Raw genomic sequence first — 14,966 nt, 5'->3', positions numbered from 1 at the left:
TCTGATGAAATGATATCTGATGAAATGCGCGCAACTTTAGGGTATAATAATAGCTATTATGGATTGTTACCATGTCCTCATAATCATTCAGTCACTGCTTTGCTTTTACAAAATGTTATGAAGTCAGGAAGTGTAGGTAAGATCACAAACATAAATTAAAAAAAAAATAATAATAATAAAAATATACCCAAATATGAAAACAAATATATTACACGACAGGTATTTGAGATTTATGCAAATTAGGCCTATTTCACTAAAAATCCAGTTTGGTAACAATCATATTCGGATTCAGTACCCCAAATAGGTAAAATAGCTGGCTTACCAACTTCTACTCAAAACTGCCTCTTGTTGCCTTTAACCCTAAAAAGGGCCGGGTGGGGGGGGGGGGGGGCCCTCAACTTTTTTCGCGATAGCCTTGAAAAAAGAATTTTTCCAGCCCGAGCTGTTATGACTTTTTAGCCTCAAGCCTTGTGCATCTTTTGATACCAAAAGCATAAAAATCGGACCATGGATTGCTGCGCAACGAAAAATTTGCCCGCGCTACGCACCGTAAAAACTGAATTTGCCCATATACGTTGTGTTCACAGAGCAGAAATACCATTTGTACATATGAATAATTAATTAGCCATAATTCCAAAACCCTTTGAACTATAGTCACGAAATTTATTGGGGTATGTTCATGATGAGTTGCTCTATGCATGTACCAAGTTTCATAATTTTTCGTCACTCGATGGCCCAGATCTTAGGGATCCCCCCCCCCCCCCTGCTGAGAGATAGTCAAAATAACCCGGCCCTTTTAGGGTTAATGAGCCTTTTTTTTTAAATATCACCCAGATTATGACTTTAATAGGTAAATTGTTATAAACATTATTTAGTAAAACCTTTCGTTTTTGTGTTAGATTATTGTCTCATACTTTGTTAGCAGGAAGAAACCTATTTATTGGACTTGGGAGTTTGTATAATCTGACTTCAAGCACTCTTACTTTTTCATTTTGTGCAAGTAATCTGATCTTGTTCTCCTTCCGCCCTCTATTGTTATCATCAGCGATGACTGTCTGTACAATCTTCCTCTGCCTCAGCATCTGATGTGACTCTGGAGTGACTGGTACACTGTCCTCACTCATCAGGGGTTCATCACTGCGCAAGAATGGCACAAAGTCACCATTTTTGAGTGGTGGTGTGTCCGGCAGATCGCTGTTTTCATCTGTCCAAGTTTGCATATCGCCTTGGTCTTGCACCAAGTCTGTCCTACCATGATGGGGTTTGTGGTTTGGCTTCCTGTCCAGGCTACCTCCAGCTCTTGATTGAGTCGGCTTAGACCCTTGAACTGTGTCAGGTTGCACAGCCCCAGCAGCTACAGGTTTCTTTGCTTTTAAGAGTCTCCCTGGAGCATTCCGTTCTTGCTCTGCTAAGAGCTCTGCTGCCCTTTGTTGTCGCCTCTCCTCCCGTTTCCTCTTGTTGACAGTCAAATCTTTGTCCGAGTTCTGCTGGAGTTTCTTGGTCTTGGTATTGGCCCCCCAAACTGGCTTCTCCAATTTCTTGACTGACTTCTTTCGGCTGTTTCCAGGCTCTGATCCCGGTGATGTTGTCCTTGATGTTTGCTGTGTCTGCGTCATAACTCTGGCATTTACCTCTGACTGTCTTTCCTCTTTGCTAATTCTCTTCTTCTCCCGGGCTTTGTATGTCTGAATACGCTCCATTTTCTGATCTTTCCTTCCTGCTTCCTGCTGTGCTATTCTTCTGTGTGGTCGATATTCAATGTGAGCACTGGGCTCTCGCTCCAGTAGGCCACCTTGAAGTGTGACATCTTCATGAGGAGGGAAGTGAAACTCTGGAAAAGTCATGCAAGCAGTGTTTGTAAATTACTAATGTACGTCAGTCAGATGACTACTTCACAATCATGTTAGAAATTGGCTGCTGATTGATACCCATATAAAATCAGCGGAGATTTGCCAAAAACAAATAAAACATTCAGAACTGTTACACATATTCAAGACCTTCATGCAAGTCAAAAATCCAATAAAAGTTTGATGGAAATGATCTCATCAGAGCTAGAAATTGAGTAAAACAAAGCATTACGAAACGAAAACAGTGGAGCTGATGTAAACATAACACAGCAAAGATACAACCACAAAGGTCTTAAAACCAAGACTAGATATTCATGGGAATATCTCAAAATTCAAAGCACATGGAATGCTCCACTGAGACCAACACCCAGTGGCGTATCCCGGGGGGGGGGGGGGGGGGGGGGGGGGGGGGGGGGACAACCCCCATGAAACCTTGTCGCCCCCCCCCCCCCCCCAGATGTTGAGTTTCTAAAAAAATTATCATTGATCTACATGACGCCCCCCATGAAATGTTCCAGCCCCCCCCCCCCCAGCACCCCCCACTGAAAAATTCCTGGCTACGCCACTGCCAACACCAGTTCACATTGTGAACATGTGCATTGTCCTATTGCCTGGGAATGCTCTTGTGTTGTACTTGGAACCCAATATACCTGTTTGCACAGCCTGGTCATACACAGGTGAGGTGAATGCATCAACCATGATAGGACTGTCTTTCACTTGATTGATCACATGATCCATCACATGTAAAGGTATAGGCACTTCAGGTGGATGCTGAACATGCTGAGGCATTGTGGGTTGTTCTGGCCTGGGTGAGGTCTTGTAAGCCACTTTGGTGTCCTGTTTAGGAGGGGAATTGTCCTGTTGGTCTGTGGCAGAAAGGCACCATAATTTGCTCTATTAACTTTATGGACACTCTCAAAAAAAATAAGTATACAGGGTGAGTAAAAAAATGTAGCGCTTTCTAGATCTAGGATATGAAAGCCCAAGTAATAAGCCTTGTTTTGCTGAAGAATCATTTAAATTGCTCATGTACACAAACACTATTTTTTAACCTTGTCTGTTGATCACACTAAGGTATGGGATATTTCAGTAAAAATGAAACCATGTTGTATCCTGAATATGAAATAAAAAATAGTCCTATAAGTGTCCAGGGCAGCCAAATCCAAGGCAGGGCATGATTAAGCATGTTATTTTAACATCTGAAGCAGTAGGTTTTTAAATGAATGTTATGATAAGTGTTAGTTATCATGGTTATAATCGTGTTCTGATGTGTTTTTCTTTACATGTGAATACTTTTTGTTTTGCTGAACTATCACTTACCTTTATTGTGATCCGTGGACAAGGTTAAAAAACTGTGTTTGTGTTTACATTCCATAACTGCAAAAGTACATGAGTGATTTGAATGATTCTTTCACTATTAAAGAAAGCTTATTAATTGGGCTTTTTCACACTAGATCTTGAACGCGCTACATGCAAAACTTCTTTAAACAAGTCAGGTGTGTTTACAAAAACAAATGCCCCACAACCGTGACTGTTACCCATGACACGACACCTCTCTTTTAACATCAACTTATCTCGGTCACATGGAACGTTCATTGACATCGTTATTTTTTAATTTTTTTTTGCCTTTCTGTTGGGAAGTCATTGTATGTGATTTAAAAGAGTGAGCGAATAACAAGAGATCTAGTACAAACAAGCTGAATTAAAAAAAAAAAACACATGAAGACACAGCTGTACATAAAACAAAATAAAAGATCACATTAGGCCAACCCCAAAAAAGTCTCCGGTTTCTGGTCTGCACACACATCACTGTAGCCATTGCCTCGGTAAAATTAAAACATTTTTTTTTCAATGTAATATGATGTCTCAAAACCGCCAAACTCACTAATTTGACTGGAATCCTGCTGCTGCACAGTTTTAACATGTTTTAGATGGGGTTACGATCGAGTATAAGCTTTATGTGACCTCTCTAGGCTCCCATTTGTTTTGCACTAAATTAAGTCGGACACCATTTGCAGACGGTGTTGTAATTTTGTAATTGTGTGTCTGGCAGCCAGATTGTGGAAGTGATGATCGTGTATCTGGACCTGTAAACGCTTTAATTACCGCAATATGTAAGGGAGGATGAGAAGCTCATGACCAGCCTGGTAACTCATGCACGACGTCGATATCGCTGCATGGTCAGACGTTACTGTTTTCTCTGATTTTTCTCTATCCAAACTTCCCGAAGAATGTTCATGTCATTTGAAATTGTAAGTGTGCAGAATACTCAAGCCTCATGGCCTAATAGTAAGGTCATCTCAAGCTCCACCCTGAAGGATATATTGAGAGTTTAAGGGGATCGCAGCATTATCTGCAACATCAGCAGACATTTGAAGAAGAAAAAAAAAGGGGGGAGGGGAAAACCCACATTGCCCCACCTTTTTGGGGCAAGCTCCATACCAGAAACCGGAGAGTTGTTTGGCCTTATCATTATATGCTTAATAAACATAGATTAGGGGGGGGGGGGGGAAGAACATTCTTATGGTCTCTAAGAACAATCCACAAACCGAATTGGAAGTTCATATGTAAAATATTTCTTAGTTCTAAGTTATAGTGCTGACAAGATTTCTATTGTTTTAGCCACTGTGACATGGATTTCCACGAGAAACAAAACATATTCCTTTTTAAGCCCGTTTTAATTTTGGCTTTATTTCCAAGACCCTCCTAATGTTATTGAGAAGGTTGTCCTCTCCGCATATGCACCTCTACATGCAAATACTGTCTGCAAACAGTTAAAACTTAAATCATTATGGCACCAAGGACGGCACAACAATAAGAATTAAATGAATAAAAACACTAACTATCCCAGCTGGATCTAAGGTTAGAAGTATCATGTCCCATCTTAGTCAGTTTCTCCAATCTCTTCTGATGTTTCTCCTTCTGTGCGTCATTGTAAGCTGCCTGCATGCTCTCAACTAAGGCTGTGTGCCTGGCTGCTTCATCATCCTGCAAAAGTTAACCACAATGCATCATTGTGCAAAAGTCAGATTTATTTACGTACATAAAACAGTTGTTGAATTTGCTTCAACAACTTTTTAACCTATTTTTTTTAATTACTTTCTCATCAATTGGCAGCTCTCTACAAGCACAGAAAAAAGCGTACAGTCTGACATCGGACATGTACATGTACTTAAACAAAATGTAAAATTGTAATATGTGTCCTAAGTAAAGTGCATTTTAAATGCATGTTGTAATGATGGAATGTTATGCACTTAAATAACTGACACTAGGAGACCATGTCTGTGCATTTCCAAGATTGCTGTGTTGAATTTACACCTAATATTTACTGGCAAGTCGATAGAGGGCGGTACAGAAGATTAACAAAATAATTTTGTTGAGCTTTCCAATAACCTAGGAAAAATAACCATATTTACAGCCCGAGTTTTTTAAAGTGAGTGTCCAGTTGATACAGTTCTTCCAGTTCATATGTTCTTCGTACAATTGTTAACTAAACTTTGAGAGAAACAAAGTGTTTGTTTGAAGCTCATTGTTCAGGAGTTCTGTGAGTGTTACGATTGTGCTTGCAACCATGCAGTATTTGGAAATGAGTTTCATTACATTTTTTTTTCTTTTTTTTCCCAAACAAGAAGTAACATTGAGGACAGAGGTTGACTATTCTGCAACGGAGCAATTGCATCAGGGGGTATTCTGCCCTTCTTTTTATTTTTAAACAAAACATTTCTTGCTTTGACAAACTTGAAAAACTAGCTACTTCTTTCAATGTCCAGGGTGAGTTGTGGCGTCAGGTTAGATCATTTCTGACAGGTCGCAGGCAACGGGTCCTCTTTTGGTTAGCATTACTTCTGGCCTGCCGCAAATTCAATCTTTTATCAATGACTTCACCCATTCAACTTCCTCTAGCTGTACTGTGTTTTGTTTGCAGACGATATTCTTTTGTACCGAATAGAAAGCCCAAAAAATGAACACACCCTTCAACTTGACTTAAATGGGCTTAAAAAGTGGTCTGATTTCAACGAAATGACTTTCAATGTTAGTAAAACCAAAGTGAATATCACTTGCAGGCACTTTAACCCACAAGTATACAGCCTGGGAACTCTTCCAATCAAAACTACAAAACGGTTTCAGGAACTTGGAGCTTACAATTGACTCCAAACTCTCATGGGCAACCCATACCTCTATTGTAGTAAGTAGAGCTAGGTTTCATCAGAACAGTTGCCGGACTTTGCACGGACTCGACGGTTTGGTACTCGGTACTCGACCCATTACTCGGGAGCACACATCGAGTACATTTCTTTTAAATCGATTCCATTGCTCAACCTGGCGCACAATGGCGTGGTTGCAGTCTGTATTACGGCTCAGTCCAGTTCCCGCCTCCCCAATGTGACTTACACTGAGGATTCGTGAATCGGAAGCCAGCCAAGCTTACGCTTTATATGTTCGCTCGTGGCTTCACGGTTTTTCAATATGTAATAACAAACAACCAGCAATTAAGATCTCGCTTTGTGGTTGGTTTTGTTAATTTTTTATTAACAAAATTTTCTTGCGTACTTAATCGAGTTTGTTGTCTGGAAAGGGTTTCCAAAATAGCCAATCCTTCAGGTGTCTACCCAGCTATGCATGATTCGCTTCTTTTTTGTTTTAAGAAATGGTGAAAACTGCCAGTGCATTCACTGACTTTTATTTTAATTTTTACATTGTTTAAACTAATAAAAGTTGTTTAGTGTTAACCAGTTGGTAAAGAAGAGCGGAATGCATGTTGTGTTTGTTTTTATTTAATTTTATTTATTTAATTATTTATTTTTAAAACAGTTTTTTTGACTTTTTTGGTGTTGTACTTGAACTCGGACTCTGACTCAGACTTAGGTACTCGGACTCGGCCTTGAATGTACTCGGACTCGGTGCTTTGGACTCGGACTCGTCACAGTGTACTTGGACTCGGCCCTGAACTCAGTCCCTAAAGTACTCGGAGAACTCGGCACTCGGCTTTGAGGACTTTGAGTAATGCGCACGCAACATTTTCCGGCACTTGGGAGTAGCAAGAGTAACACGCTCGAACTCACCCATTAAGACAGGGATAACTGATAGAATTAGATTGAAAAAGAACAGTTGACATCATGATTTTAAAGCCTGGCAAACTTATTTATGGTTAATCAAAGAATACATTTGGTACATTTTGGACGGATGGTTTTCAAAAATAATAAAACAAACCCCTCTATTTGATGTGCCACCAGAGGGTGCCCGTTTGGATGATGATGTCATCATGATGTTTTTTGTGTCTGGCATTCCTCACTAAACACTTCCATAATTTATTTGTCTATAGTAAAATGTTTCCGTTTTCAAGTAATATTCAAGTTTTATTGCACTTCCAGCAACACCCGAAGTAAAGGTCAAGTGGTTTTGTTCCTGGGAATATGAAATTTTGCTCAAGGCACCGTCTACAACCTCATGAAAACATGAACACGATACTCTATTTAGTTAAAAAGATAAATAACTGAATTTTTTTGGTCAAATTTTGCCCATAGAATGGTAATTTGATACCTAATGATGTCATGATGATGTCACAAAATGTTCAATATCTTTGTAACTTGGTTCCAAGTTTGTACATGTACTAGGTTTGAGCATGATTCCGTAAATCGTTTGGAAGAAAATCGGTTTGTTTTGATTTTGAAGTTTCTGTCTGTATTTTAAATTCACCTAAATTGTACCTTCCGGTAGACCCGAAGTAAAGGTCCAGTGAGTTCACGCACTCAACAAAAAATGTTTATCAATTAATGGTCTATCTGATACCAACGTATGAACATGATTGATCATTTTGTTCAAGAGTTATAAGTGAAAGAAAATAGTCATTTTTTTTTGTCAAAAATCTCTTGTAATTTGACACCCTATGACATCTTCATGATGTCAGACTAATATGCACCACTCGGGATGAAAGTCGATATATAGTTATAAGTTACAAGTTCATACCAAGAACCGTTTTACCCGCGGATATTTATTGTCTAGTAAAAAGAAGGAAAGAAAGAAAGAAAGAAAGAAATAAAGAAGATTGATCAGAACAATTCTGAATAGTTGTCGGGATGTGCCTGGCCTCTAAATAATTGGTTGCACTCGAATGGTTAAATTTTGTGATCCTTTGTTAAAATATTTGTAACTTAACTTGGCTGTATTTAATGAAATAGTTCTATGGCCCGACCGCTCTGCCTTTGTAACTCAACAAATGCAAAGCTCTAGTTAAGTGTTTGGGCACATCCTGACCATCGTTCAGAATTGTACTGATAAAACTTTCTTTCCTTTTTTTATAGAGTGTCCCATAAACAACAATTTGCATTCATGTAAAACATGTATAGAGCCTGAAAGTTGACACCTGGCGCGCTTCAGGGCAAGGGCGGATCCAGAACACAATTTTGAGGGGGGCCAAAACATTTTTTGGTCCCCCCAAAAAGTGGGTCAAAAAAATTACGGCGTGGGGTTCGGGGCCCGCTTAAGGGCCCCGAAAATTTTTTGGATTCTAGATGCTCTGTGGTGCGATCTGAGGCAATTTCTAACCACTTTAACCAATGTTTTTTTTTTTGAGGAAAAGATGGTGGTGTACTCATTGCCTGCCATTTTTGGATTCGATGTCACGATCCGAAAACCACTTTAACCAATGTTTTTTTGTTTGGGGGGGGTGTACTCATTGCCTGCCATTATTGCGATGTCACATAAAAAAAAAAATGATTTCGTTTGGGGGGGGGGGGCCATGGCCCCCCCCCCCCCCTCCTGGATCCGCCCTTGCTTCAGGGCCCCTTGAAAAAGAAAATAACAGTCAGTGTTTTTGGAATTAGTTTTGGTACATTAATTTCTTAAGAAAATCACCTTCGGATTTTAATGGAACTGAAAACTGACTGAAAAATTGCACTAACACTGAAAGTGAAATATCGAGCCAAAAATCGAGCCTCTCACTTCCGCAAAACTTCCGTGTGGACTCATGGAACTCCATCACTCATTCAAGCATAAACATTTATGAAATAATTTCGTGGCGGTCATCGGGTAAAAACTTAAACTTAAAAAGGAGACTCAACTGTCTTTAAGGACAGACAATTTTTTTTTTTAATATACTTGAAGAATTTATTTTCATTTACAACCAAATCTAAAATGACCGTTGATAAGAACTGTTTTAAAACGTCACCTAACAAGCCTGAATAAATCTAGATACCATCGGCTGCAGGTAGGTAAATCTTCATGTCATTATCGTTTTCGTTCTCAGGCAAGAATGCAATGTGATAATAGAAGTGATCCAATGAGGAGACCTTGGAATGGAAATAGGTTGTAAGTAAAATTGTTTTTACCCATTTCCAAATGATTTCTCATCTATTTTGAGGCAATTTTTTCAGTGTTTTTAATTAACAGATCTAATAATTTAATCCTTTAAAAAAGTTGATAAAATAAATTAAAGTGATAAATTCAAATTACACACAAATGGCCGCTGCACAAAGGGCTGTCACAAAAAAATGCCAGGCTTAAGACTGGCCGAGGATAAACCAGAGTGTATCCTTCAGGCAGCGGAATCAGATGCCTAGTGGAGATTGTGGAGTCAGTCTGACATCCTTGCAACCAGAAGGAAATAGAATGAAATCCAATCAACATGTCGGAAAAGCCCCTTCATTCTGATTGAGGACGCCATCCGGGAACTTAACCTTGGAACTAGTAGGGTGATGGCAACTGCCAACAGCAAGCCTGTGGCATACCTCGTCTGCCGTGCCCTTAGGAAGAATGTTTCTGTCTCTTCTGCCAGATCGAGTGACGAATCGAGCACATAACTGAGGTGGGTGGGCCTGATGACAGACCTGGGTGAACAGGGCAGGAATGGGTTCCAAGTCTCAGTGCAGTTTTCCCGAAGGAATGTAAAAGTCCTATAAAATACCTAGAAAAGCAGGTATCATGGCAGTAATATGGTCCGCGATAGTGAAGCCAACCTTGGGAGGGCCAACCTTGGGAGCGTTCCATGTCTTTGGTTGCCAGGGGGAGATGGTACACCACCGGAAAGGATGCAGGATGTGATCCAAAAGGGCCACCGATCCAGTAGGCGAGGACATGGTCAAAGGAGAATGGAACAGAAGGAGAGGAACAGAGTAGAGCAGAGATCCACCTAGGGCCAAATATGGGTTGGCTTCACTTATTATGCATATCAAAGCGCGTAAGTCGAATGCAACTGATCATATTGTGAGGAGTGAATGCTAGGGCGCTGAAAAGCTCAATGCCAGATGGGCAGAGCGTGACTGATCAATAGGAAGTAGGTAACTTGCTGTTGACCACAGCAGAAGAAATGAGGATTGGTTGAAGTTGAGGCCATTGGTTGAAATTGTACACTAATGAGTAAGCTACGTGCGGAGATGGGCCAAGTGTCACTCTATGGTTGGTATGATAAGAGACTTGTCGGGGTGGGGGGGGGGGGGGACACAGCAGTATCACTCTGTTGGTTAACAATCATTGAGAGTGAGGGGCTTGCTGAGAGTGCAAGGTGTCGCTCCATTGACAAGGCAGTGAAAAGCATGAGCCGTTGCTGCCAAGGCACAAAAGGACCAACAAAACTGCCAAAAACTCACAACAATTTGCTCCGAAGACACTCAAAGAAACTGGAAAGCAGCTAAGAAAACAGATCAGTAAACGGAACTCTAAATACATATCTGTCACTTAGCGTTCACTAAGAGAAAGGAGGATGTCATGGTGGGTGGGCTGCGAGTTAGTTTGGGAAATAAAGTAGTGACTAGCTTGCGCCATATACAGGAATAATGCCTACATGTATGTTGATATGCTCTATGGGTAAGACAAGCGTAGTAGAACTGGGGTTTAAACAAACAGGAGGTTTTGTACTGTTGAGTTTTCTTCAGTGTTTTTTGTTTAACAATTAACACGCAATACTGTGTCAGTGTTTATCAGTGACTGTCAGTAAATTCAGAAGTAGACTGTCATTTAGGCCATCATAAAACACTTACTTCTTTTTTCCTTTGCTTTTCTTTCTCTGAATCATACTGATGTTGTAAGTTCATTCTCTGATGTGCCAATTGTCTTTCCTCCTCTGCCTCCCCCTGCCGTCTCCTTTCCTCTGCCTCTCTTTTAAGTCGCTGCTTCTCTTCAACCTGGGCCTTTACAGCAAGCTGAATGAGAAAAGCACACACACAAAGTAAAAGGGGAAGGGTGTACACAATTGTTAAAGTTCACAACAGTGAACAGTTCTTTACTGCCAACTAAATCCATCATGTGGAAGGCATTGCATGACCCGATATGTATCGACACTTTCATTTCCCTGGTTCGCATAGTTCTATTTAGACATGAGCATCTGCAAATCAAGAGTCAGTATTTTGCAATTATTAAGGACGAGATTTTGCCTTGCCTGGTTAACAGGGTAGGTGGGATGTTTTGCATCGCATTGCAACACATACATGAACCATTGCACTCTCCTTTCGTGATAAAAACCTATTAATGAAGGAGAGTTGAATTGCACATTTACATTTTGCCAGTGGATGCTAAACATACAAATGTTGTATGGTTACTGGTCATGTGCGTGATAGTGATGTCTCACAATTTAACACTGAAGACTTTTTTCAAACGAGAAAAAAAAATAGAAAATATAATTTAGTATTGATATAAGCAGAGTTGCAGCCAAATTCTCATAGTCATCAAAAGTCAATTCCAAGTCGATAACAAGTCATTCAGTGTCAAGTTATAATTAAAATGAACACTAATCAAACGTGTTCTGAAGTCAACAAAGTTGCTTGTGAGTACACAGGCTCACAAATCTCAAAAATCAATATAAACTGTCAACTTTTTCATCCATGCAATGTCCATATGCATCAGAATGTCTGTGTTATATTATACAAATAATGAATGTTCTTAAGCCAATGGTAAGAATAATTTTATGAGGTGACAGATCAAGTTTGCCTCGTGGAATGTAACATTCCATCTGTCACCTCATAAAATTATTCTTTGCATTGAAAAAAACGTGAAACACTCATTATTTGTTACAACACCTAAATAAATCCTTGTCATCTGATTGGTCGCAGCCGCAAACAACATGACCGTCCAACTTCAATTTACCATAAAAGGAACTTCTACTTTTGCAGTGCAGCTGAGTCGTGGGTTGGGATGAATAATTTAATGACACATGATCAACGACACACCAATCAGATGATGGGGATTTTATTCAGGCATCATATAAATCAAAATGAAGAGCTAAAAATGCTGTTGCTAACACATACGTGAAAAGTCCTAATCACTTCCTGATATCTGGCAACATTTCTTAGTCCTGACACCGTGGATACACATGTGTCGCGTCTATGTCAGGTTTTATCATCAGGGTACATCAGAACCAATGCATCATTCCACTTACAAAGACGGGGTATTATGTGAGCTTCATATCTTTCAGGGAACCTGTGGAAGGGCTACTCACCATGTGTTCCATGTGTTTAACTCGCTGGGCTTCTCTTCGCTCAATCTCGGCAGGATCCAGGAGAAGATTGTGAGCTCTAATGTGACTCCTTGATGGAGAAAATGGATTCAATTTATCTCATATTCATAAAAAGCTAATACAGTTTACCCATTCCTATTGGTCGAGAGCCCGTCACGTGGCCAGTCTTAAATGGATGATAAGGACATGGCTGGCTGGTCTTAAAGGCATAGTCCATCATTTGTAATTTGTGCATTTTGTTCGTTTGAAGCAACAAAAGTGCTCAAGATCTAAAGGGTGCTGAACAACTAAACCTGATGAAGTTTCAGCTCAGCTTTAGCTGTATATTTTGAGAAAAATAGGATCTAGGATTTCGATTTCAAATCAAAAGTTGCAAATGATGGACTCTGTCTTTAAACACTTTTCCAGTGTCACATGAAATTTGGACTCCCATGAAATCCAGTGCCCTTTAACGTTTCATTGGTTGAACGTTCACATTCCTCACGCATGCATGTGCAATACTTCCAGTGAATCAGTATTTCATAGTCCAAAATTCACACTACACCAGCCCAGGTGCGTTTTGCGCGACATCAGGCAGTAGGCGGACGCCCATCTCCTTATAAGGTAAGCAGTTGTAGAGGTAAATTCCATATTACAGTCAGAGGGATTTTTCATAAAACATGAAATAAAATTGTTGAACAAAATGGTTGGCAACGTCTAGTTTGTGACTTGTTTAGATTTTTTGACCGAAAAGATTTTGTTTTTTGACCGAAAAGGTATTTATGTGCTTGGTCAGTATTAAACATTCTGTTTAAGACCAATGGGAGTCTGGAAAGCTGACAATTATCCTCGGCTTCACCTCAGGTAATTATCACCCATCCAGACTCCAACCGGTCTTAAACAGAGTGTTATAATACCTCCCGTACACACATTTATTCCCTTATTAATAATGACAAAAGAACACTGTACAAATACTACTTACATACACTTTACAAAGAGCCCAATTTGACAATAGGAAGTCCAAATTTAACTAATTTTAAAAAGAGGGTACCTAATTCTCTGGAACAGATTTCTTATGGTACTTTAATAATACTGTGCGGGTCTGGGGACGACCACAAAGAAGTATTTCATATTGCCATATTTAAAACTGCTTTGTACACTTGTTGATTTGCTTTAATTTTATGGCAATAATCACTTTAAATTCAGCAACTTGTAAAGACAGTACTCAGCATTTACTTCTAAATGCTTTTAATCTTATTCACAATTACATCAAGCGGTTTGATCCTATGAACTCTTCTAACCAATGTAATACATAATACCACATTTTGTCACCTATGTTTTTTCACCAATGATAGGGGTACATTTTTGGGGACAAACCATTCACTCAAAACTGCTATACATATTATTTTGTTTAGAAAATAGACCATCTGTTTTAACTGCTTATCTGTTTTAATTGGATTATCTGCCACAAACAAAAGTGATTAATTTAAAAAAAAAATTGCCTTCCAAGTTAATGTAGGGGCTTGGCCGCTTAAAATGACCATTGCCTTCTGCCAACTCACCCCCTCAGTAGAAAGTCCGCTGATTTGGACCTTGTATTATGTATCTTTAACCATTAACAGATACCACGCCAAAGTCTTCATTTTCAAACAGTGATAATAAAAGTCCCGATATCAAGAGGACGGCCACGGCCACGACCTGGTTTCAAACCAGACGTTTAAAACTGCTCGACCACATTATTATCCCCTTAACAAGACTCATTTCTAAAATGCACTTTCTAACCTTTCTTGGGATGGTTTTGTAAATGCCTGGCTGTCATCTCTGCCCTCTGAGCCCGGTGGAGGTGCACTATGGGGTTGCTCCACCTCCTCCCCTCTGTCAACCTTCCTCTCAATCTGTCTATACATGGCCGAGTCATCATGTACCTTCCCATGACCCTTTATGGACTGTTGTGTCTTAGGTAATTCAACAGGCTCTGCCCACTGATGGGTCAAATTGGATTCAAATTCTTGATGGCGTCGTTTCTCCTGTTCTTTGCGCTCTTGTGCCTCAATACGCTGTTGTTCTATTATTAACAAAAAATATGACATCATCCATTCACATTCAATCATTAGATATACATGTACTTATATACAAATAAATCCCTAATAAATACAAACAAAATAAAATAAATAAGAAGTGGGCATGAGGGGAACTACTTGTATTTTTTGAGCACAACCTTTGAAACTCTCAAGATCACCTATGGATACCTCAACATGTTCAAAACCAGAGCCTTGATATTAAAAAGTGAAGGGGGGGGGGGTTGTGTAATTGCGACAAAAAAAACAATTGAAATAATAAGTGCTACATCATTAGAAAGAAAATAATCCAGAATTTTACCTCTTTTGGGGGAGGGGCCACATTTTTAAAACGTGGGAGGAAAAAATAAAAAATCTATCTGTATTAGGCAATCAGAGTGTTTCTGATCCATCCAATATATGTGAACAGGGGTAGGTAGAATGTTTACAAGTCAAATCAAAACATATTCTTCCCCTTGGGAGAATTTCACAGTTTTGTTTTCCTATTAAAAAAGGGACCATATCTGGCATATAACCCAATTTTTGATTGATATGAAGACATTAAATTAACAAACATAGAAAGCCTGTAAAGATTCCTAGGAAATTTTAACTTGCTTTTCATTGTTTTGAGGCATA

At 39.5% G+C, this 14,966-nt stretch overlaps 1 protein-coding gene across 2 annotated transcripts in view; it reads right to left on the bottom strand.

Annotated features, from left to right (window-relative positions):
- The window catches only part of LOC119741823 (coiled-coil domain-containing protein 66-like), a 32,482-nt gene that overhangs the window by 2,420 nt on the left and 15,096 nt on the right, over positions 1-14,966 (bottom strand). Inside the window, exons 9-14 of one of the 2 annotated variants that reach the window (XM_038217741.1) lie at positions 14,056-14,338; positions 12,277-12,364; positions 10,823-10,984; positions 4,691-4,835; positions 2,498-2,713; positions 984-1,807 (exon numbers count right to left, since the gene is read on the bottom strand). In XM_038217741.1, the coding sequence (XP_038073669.1) occupies positions 984-1,807; positions 2,498-2,713; positions 4,691-4,835; positions 10,823-10,984; positions 12,277-12,364; positions 14,056-14,338 (1,718 nt within the window). Of the gene's footprint in view, positions 1-983; positions 1,832-2,497; positions 2,714-4,690; positions 4,836-10,822; positions 10,985-12,276; positions 12,365-14,055; positions 14,339-14,966 lie in introns of both variants that reach the window. The other variant, XM_038217733.1, reaches the window with a different exon arrangement.

The sequence above is a fragment of the Patiria miniata genome, unplaced genomic scaffold (assembly GCF_015706575.1).
Source record: "Patiria miniata isolate m_02_andy unplaced genomic scaffold, ASM1570657v1 HiC_scaffold_11, whole genome shotgun sequence".
Classification (NCBI taxonomy): Eukaryota; Metazoa; Echinodermata; class Asteroidea; order Valvatida; family Asterinidae; genus Patiria; species Patiria miniata.
Note: the sequence above shows the minus strand (reverse complement) of the source record. Positions and strands in the feature narration are given on the sequence as shown.